Source organism: Pyrgilauda ruficollis, unplaced genomic scaffold (genome assembly GCF_017590135.1).
Source record: "Pyrgilauda ruficollis isolate IOZ18807 unplaced genomic scaffold, ASM1759013v1 scaffold29, whole genome shotgun sequence".
Lineage (NCBI taxonomy): Eukaryota > Metazoa > Chordata > Aves > Passeriformes > Passeridae > Pyrgilauda > Pyrgilauda ruficollis.
The window spans coordinates 12729062-12737176 of record NW_024524266.1 but is presented as its reverse complement, the minus strand read 5'-3'; the positions used below and the strand labels follow the sequence as shown (position 1 = coordinate 12737176).

At 43.0% G+C, this 8115-nt stretch overlaps 1 protein-coding gene across 1 annotated transcript in view; it reads right to left on the bottom strand.

Moving 5' to 3' along the window:
* Positions 1-3123: 3123 nt before the first annotated feature.
* Positions 3124-8115, bottom strand: part of POLA1 (DNA polymerase alpha 1, catalytic subunit) — a 184476-nt gene continuing 179484 nt past the window's right edge. The window contains 2 exon segments of the mRNA XM_041472471.1: positions 3124-4402; positions 4404-4540. Of these exon segments, the coding sequence (XP_041328405.1) occupies positions 4370-4402; positions 4404-4540 (170 nt within the window). The 3' untranslated portion in view covers positions 3124-4369.

The window sequence follows — 8115 nt, the reverse complement described above, 5'->3', positions numbered from 1 at the left end:
GGAGAAAATCTGCAATTTTGGGGAACGCTTGGCCGCCCCCGCACCTTTGGGGTTACAAAAGTTTCTCTGTACCTGCCCCTTCGTTCTCCTAAAGGTGAACTTCCGTTTCTTCCCTCTTCCTTTATTACTCCCCGGGTCGTTTTCTTCCTCGTCTTTTTTTTTTTTTTTTTCCTTTCCCTCTTCTCCTCCCACTCAAACTTTTTTTTTCAGCTTTCAGTAGACAACGTCTGTTGGGTCGGGTTTTTTGTTTTTGTTTTTGGGTTTTTTTTGGGTTTTGGTTTTTTTTTTCGACCGCAGCGGTCCCGTCTGCTTCTACCACGGAGCAGGGGCCGAAATGCGGGCGCCCCCCGGCCGCACTCCCCGCGGTCCTTCCCCGGCCGTGATGAGTCCTGGTCCCCCCGACCAAGCCCCGGGCCCCGGACGGGCTGTCGGAGAGCCGGGGTGTGGGGTGCTTTTTTTGGGTGACTTGGTCCAATCTCGGCAGCGCTCCTCATCGTCGGGCCGGGGCCGGAGAAGAGCCCAAGGGCACCGAGGGGGCCCGGCCCGGCGGGCGGCTCCGCGGGGCGACCCCGGCACCGGGAGGCAGCGGCCGGGAAGCGCCGCTGGAGCGAGCACCGCGCGTGGGAGCCCGCCGCGACCCTTCCCCGCAGCTCCCCCTCCACTCACGGCATTTCATATCCCACACCCCCAACCCAGCCCGCCCCCAGCCGTATTTTTGAGCTCTAAAACCCACCATAGGCGCGGAAAAAAAAAATTATGGGAAAAATAAGGCTTGTTCCTTGGACGTTATTAACAGTGCAGCCTGAAATATACATTTTTGCCTCAAAGAAAAGGGAATCATTATCAAGCCATTAGGCATTAAGAAATGTCATTCAGTCATTTTTATTCATTCTGCTGAAATCTTCGTAAAAGCCCGAATCATACTTCTGCAAGCAGCAATTTTGTTAATCCAGGGGGTTATTACTCTGGTCTCTTATTAGGATCTATACTGCTGCCAAGCAATCCTATAACCTTCTCAAAAGAAGTTTACCTCCGTGTTATAAAACCAGTAGTGGTATTTATACTGTGCAATAATTAGTGTATTACCTGAATCCACTAACAGGTTCATTTTATCTCCGCACAAAACCCCTAGTCTGCTTATAGAAAGCTTGTGCCTCCTTTGGTGCTGTTAAAGTGGTGAAAGAGTGAATGAAGGCTGGTAGCACTTTCTCCTTTCGCCGTGCCTTAATTCCCATCTCTTTTTGCTCTCATCCAATTAGTGCAGTGTATTAAGCGGTTTATCATCTCATAGTCAGCTATTGAGAGAAACAAGGCGAACACTTTGCAATAGAGCCTGCTCTCCTTTGACACCCTCAGGTACTTACATATTCCACTGTGCTATGAATAATAGAGGAAGAATAGAGCGCTAATTCCCTCATCAAAGAATGCCTTGTCTGCTGCTTTGCTCAACAACACCATTCTGATCAAAAGAAAAGCAATAAAGCTTAGCATAACAAAACGAAACCTACTTATTAGCTTAGTGGTTAAATTAATGCAGAGCCGCTGCTATTCAAAACCAAGGTTTGAAAACAGCCTCCAACAACCTGATAATGCTGCCTTCGGGATGAAGGAATTTTAATCTGAAATTTGAAGCTGGCACAGATGAGTTAATCTATTAAACTGCTATAAGGAGGGTGCGGGAGAACTATTCAATTAAGGCACATTTAAGGTGCCCTGCAGAAGACGGGGATGGATTCGAAGGGGAAGATGTGCTCCGCTTCGGCCTTAGAAAACTGCCTTTGGCGGCGAAAAGAGGGATTTTGGCACAGCAGCAACCGTGTTTGCGGATGGGAATTCTTTTTCATATCGCATATGTCATCAGCGAAACCTGGCCACCGGCTCCATATATCAACACTCCTCTTCCCCAACTGCAAATAAATACAAATAAACACGAACCTTAATTTTAACAGCACGGGGTGGGGGAGGGGGATATGAGGAGGAAAAGGAAGGGAAGGCGATTCAGGCCAGACCAGGCTCAGAATGCAAACCTCGGAACTTCAGTTTTCCCAAATTATTTACAGCTCAGCGTTTATCAGCTCCATTTAATATTAAATGCTATAAAGATGATTTTGCGTTTCCCAGCCTTTCTGAGGGGCCAAGACGAGGCACGGTGCCCAGAGCTGATTAGAGAGGGAGAGGGGAGGGGGAAAAAAAAATCCGGTTTACTCCTTGCCAAGACTTCAGCTCTGATCTGACCAGCTTTGCTGAGAGGAATCAAAAAAAGCCTCCATTCGGGGTAAAAGCCCTCATTTCCCACCCCCAACCCCCCCGGGCTGTGGCCGGCCGGGGTGGCGGGGGCTCCGGGGCTGTGCCACTCACGGCTCCTCCGCCTCGGTGTGCGGGGGGAACAGCCCCTCGCAGGGCCACTCTGTGCTGCTGCACCCTACACAGTCATTCCACAACACTCTCATTTAATCTAAACATCCCTAAACTTGCAAATTAACAGGCTCTTCAGCTGTAATTATACAGATACATACAAGTGCCACAGGGTCAGGTTACGCCATATCTATCCATTTTATTTGTATACCTAACGTTTGGAGGAGAAGGTCACACTTTTCACTTTCCTAAGGCATTCTACCCAGTAGAATCAGTATGTATCAGTAATATTTTCATAATCCTAATTGAGCTGGACACAAAAAATCTAAAAATCCCTGCATGGAATTACAAGAAACCAGGATCTTTTGAAGTTCTGCAACTTCAGTACAGCATCTTGGCAACAACACCTTCTTTCCAAGACAAGACTCCAAATAAAGTCTGTTTTACAAGATTAACCCAACTAAACATATTGGGAAGGATCGACAGCTCACCAGGGTGGGACAACACCTGCACAACACCAGAGATGCATAGATTCCATTTCTCACTGTAGTGATTCCATGTGAGCAGAAATGAAAGGGTTTAGTTCCAAAAGTTGCTAGGAAGATGACTGTGTATTTAGGCATATTCAAACTGACACTACCCATACTGACACACAGCTTCTCCCAAATGCCACTCTGGGGACAAATGAATGTCATAAAATACTCTGAACACAAACAGACACATGAATCCCTACAGTGCCTAACATGTTCATACTGATCCTCTTACTTTTTCCTCAAGCTCCCTGTGTTAATGGCTGTTCATCCTAAAAACAGACACAAAAGCAATTCTGTAAGACCAGCAGAAGTCCAGAGCAATAGGACCTAGCATGGACTATTTTCAACCATCAGATCATAGAATCAAACTCTCTTTTACTAGAAAACTTTATTTTCCTTCGAGTGTGAAAAAAACTTTACATTTTACACTGTTAAAGATTTAAAAGCAATTTTTATAACCTTACATTAATATATCACATTGCAAACTAAACAGTGAACAGAGTACAACAATATTTTGTGTACAAAAGCATATACCCAAATTTATTCTTGTCATATCTGCTTGTCATTTTATTAGTAGTAAATGAAAAATACAATTTGTTTGTAAAAACTATAAAATCTCCAACACAGTAATTATTACAGAACAGTAACTATAATTTGCTGCTTTCCATTCCCCTGTTATTGGTTACAATGCCATCCCAAAAATATTTTTCTCTATCGATTGCTTACATTCAAACACTTTGAAATGAAACACATTTATATCCTTTGCATGAGTGAAATGGGTTTTGTTCATGTGCATGGCTTTACATCCACACAGAAATTTTCAACCTGGCAAAATGCTATGCTTAAAGATGCTTGGAAAGGCTCCTAATAAAAAGATGGTCCCTATTTTTAGCACCTCCAGGTTTCAGTCGTTCTTTAATGAATTTCAAAGTAAAGCGTCCCTACCTCTGTTCAGAAGGTAATAGGACATTTAAATGCATTTAGGTTTAGTATTGTTTTTAATTGGTATGTTTATGATCAGGAAGAAGATAAACCGTGAAAAGGCAAAACATTAGTGCTCCTACTGAGACCTCCACTAACCTCTCTTCCTGAGAGCACCTCTAGTAAATACCCTGGAGCAAAGTCTAGGATCACTTACATTCCAGCAACTCTCACTGGGAATTATCCAATTAAAGCAGCAATTCCCCCACCCCCTTTTCCCTCATAGGTCTAAATACACAACAAAAAATATTGCAAAAATCAACTACTCCATATTTTAATAACCCTGGTTTCTCAATAAAGAAAAAAAAAAGGAAGATAAAAACACCTTGAATACTTCATATCCACGAGAATCATACATCCTGTTTTCATCTCCCATTTTTTCTCCTCCAAAGAGACAAGATTATTAAAACATCTTTGTACATACAGAAATAGAGTATTGCTGAAGAGATCATTACTGATAAACAAGGGACTAGCCTCCCTCCATTTTTAATCAATCACTGTCATTCATTACTGGACTCTCCCACAGATCTATCTTCCTATACTGACGCTGAAGAGTTTGCCAAGGTTCACTTCTGAGTAGCCACTCATGGCCAGGCATTTGTCTACGGTGCTCTTCAGTCTTTTGTAGGCCTCAGAGACTTCCCTCCTGAGTGGCTTCTTCTTCAAATACTCTAGAAGAACAAAGAGAAAAAACCCAAAACACAAAGAGGGATTAAATGACCACAAAAAGACAGGATTTTTGCATTCATTAGCCTGTGAATCAAGGTATTTTAAAACGAGGTGAATGTTGTAGTTACCCAAGAGCAGATTTGTGGCAAGCTCTCCCACATACTACTGCATTCTGCAGGAGCTGGTGAGGGACCATGGGGAACCCTGGCCACGGAGCCAAGGCTGAAGCTCCCTCAGCCCGACCAGCACAGAAGCCGTGGAAAAACTGACAAGAGCCACCCCTAGTCCAGTTTTGTGATCTAGATGGAGTGAAATGGGGGTTCACTAATTCACAGCAGAGAAAGTAAGCAATAGTTGGGCTGGGTCTGAAAGGATCTCATTTAAAAGGGGCAGGTGCCTTAATTTAGTGAGAGCTATCCAGAGTCCCCAGCGGTCGGAAGTAGGGAGAGATTCTGCCCCAGGGTGGCTTCAGAAGTGAAGGAGATCACAATTCATGTCCCTCATCCCTGCTGATAATACTGGCACAACCTGGGACAGACTTATCATTCACCAGTCTTGTCTGTTCTCAAATGCACTTTGTGTGCAGGATAGGAATTGTGATCCTCAGCACTACGGAGGCACTGGAAGGAAAAGGGAAGCAGCACAAACAAGGAGAATTCCATGCCACTTTACCCTAAAATGGAGAGAAGATGCCCACTATCTCAACCAGGAGATGTCAGGTTCACCTGATACATGAATGAAGAGGCTCCCAAATGCCCGACAGGAGATGGCTGGGGGACATGGCATTTACTCACCTGTACTTTTATGTGTGTGCAAAGTCAGGTGCATGAGTCTGTACATATTTCAGCAGCAAAGACCAAGTTGTTCTATTTCTGTTAGGGTTTTTTTTTTTTTTTTCAAATTTTCTGCCATTAAAAAAACACACCCAAGGGATTTTGTTTGGGTGATTGTCCAGCTTTTCCTTTATAAAAGCTGTGAACAAAGACTAAAAGAGCAAAATATTCCACTACTCTATTATACAGCAATGCCAAGTGGATGCAGATCTGGCACAGTTCTGCTCCTGCCTTTCAACCAACTCCACATTCTAGAACAGCAGCTCCTACCCAAAAGCCTGTTCCTGCAGTTACACCTCAGAACACTGGAGAGCACACAGACTGCAGAACAGGCAGCTTCCCTGCTTTTAGACTGGAAGGACTCCATGTCCAGCAGCACTAGGAGAGCACAGCACAGGTACTTGCAGGTCAAGATTTGAAGCCACTGAGGTGCAGGGTAAAGCATGTGTCTTGTGAGCAACCAACACCATCCTTCTATTGCTCATTAGCTTTGCCTCACTTCTCCCTGACACCTTCACAGCCCTCCCGGTCCTTCGAATACGTAACAGAGGAAACTCCATCCCCTCTCAAACAGCTTTTAGTCTACAGCACAAGTTAAGATGAAAAAACAATTGTCTCTAAAAACAGCGGAGTTTATTTAAGAAAAGGTTTTTGGGGAGAGGAACACTGGTTTTTTTTGAGTCTATATGTATAAGGGATGAAATGTCTCATTTTTGTGACAACTCACCTCCCCCCTCACCTCTGTGATGTGACTGAGATGAAGGTGTCCTTTCAGACAGCTTCATCTCAGCAGCCAAGGATGCTACATGAGGAGATGGCAGGGATGGGAGGCATGGTGACAGAAAAAGCTACTACAATTTTGAGGTTTGTGACTTTCTCCTCCCTGAGGATTTACAAATATTTCTGCAGAGCCTCAGGTGTTGCAGTATGAGCTCAGCAGACTAGCTCTGGATACAATACAAACAGCAATGTTTCACTGAGAAATTGCCACCTGCTTAGGTTTTCCATGTTATTCACAAAGTTCCACTGAAGTTAACTGCTTTGCATGAAGCTATCAACTCTTTAAAAATTAAATAAAAAATTTAAATTAACAATGTCTGAGTAAGTGAACACATTGATTAAAAGCACTCAGATAAGCACCTTTCATGCATTGTTGTGAAGAAGTTATGTATTGTGTCTGGGTAGTAAGCAAACAGAGGAAGATGCCTTGTTGAAGATACCACATTTTTACTGTTAGACAGACAGTAATGACTTAAAGTCTATTAGCAGAATTGGATTTTCCTTAAACTACAACTCCAATACAACAAAAGCTTGATTATGTGAATCTGCTCATTAACAGGCTGAAGTCACTATGGCATAAACACATTTAACGATTCTGAAAGTATTTAGATATAGGGCTAAATTAAACAAACCTTAAAAATTGTCTTAACCAGATCCATAAAAACACCAATCCCACTTTGCCACAAACTGAGCCCTCACTTGTTTATGTATTTTCAGGATTAATGATACAGTAAGTGGGTTGACTTGCAACTGCTCACATTAGCCAAACCATGCTCTTTATACCAAGGAACTGTGGAAAATTCCACCCTAATACCTCAAAACTAGGCCAAAATAGTTTAAAGCTTCCTGGAGCTCAGGAGGGACCAAGGTAAAATACATCAATGTGAACAGCTGGCACATGTGAACAGAGCAGGAAGGCACATTAATCATTAGAACATTGAGGCAAACAATACACCAGGGCTGAAAGTAGGGAACAGAAATACAGACCCATGTACAGCTCCAATTCAGGCTTCAGGGCTACAGCCATCCCACTAACAGAGCTCCCAGCTCCCCCCAACATTAAATCTAAACTCCAATTATACGCAATAACCTTTCTGACAGTATGCTTCAAACATTTCTTAGATGCAATTACCCTTGTAGAGGCAGGCAGGAAAGGGTGGATTGAAAATAAAAAAAAGGAGAAATATGAGGGGCCTCGTTGAAGTAATGAGGCCAATTTTAAGTTTCAATTATAAGAGAATGGGAGCTGGGAGCTCCGGGAGGAGAGGCAGGCAGGGCTGTGTCTGCAGCACCATGCATTTGAATGACACAAGTGCATCTGATGACTGGGGAGAAGAGATTTAAAGAACTGTAGTAATACAGAGCAGGGGAAGATGAGAGAGGACACAGCTCCTGATGTGTTTACCTCCTTTGCTGATGGGATATTGACTTTTCCCACCAGGTTGGTTAGAAAGGGGACTATTTACGCTGCCACATAGCAGAGTAAGAATGACAACCGGCATCACTCTGTGCTCCTCTGAGTAAAAGACAACTGTGACCGTTGTATATCACACAGCCAGTCAATACCTTTGAGTTACCACACCATCCAACTTAGAGATGCATATAAAAGCTCCTACTTTCTTCCTAAATGAGAATTTAATCAATAACATGCCCAAGGCCTTCTGAAAACTAAGCTATACAAACTGACTGAAATTGCCTTTTAGTGCTCACATTCTGAAATAGTTCTGTACCCATTATCACCCCATCATTGTTTTAGTAACATCCAAGTTAGTGGCAATGAGCAATCTTTTAAGATGACCACTGCTGCAGAATGTATACATGGCTATACATAATGAGATGTATTTCTGTACATGCAGAGCGTACAAAAGACACTATCAAAACAAATATAAAATTAGAAATGCAATTATTTTAATAGAAATAAATTTAAAAAAAAGTGCTTCTGACTGTATGCAAGTAAAATTCAG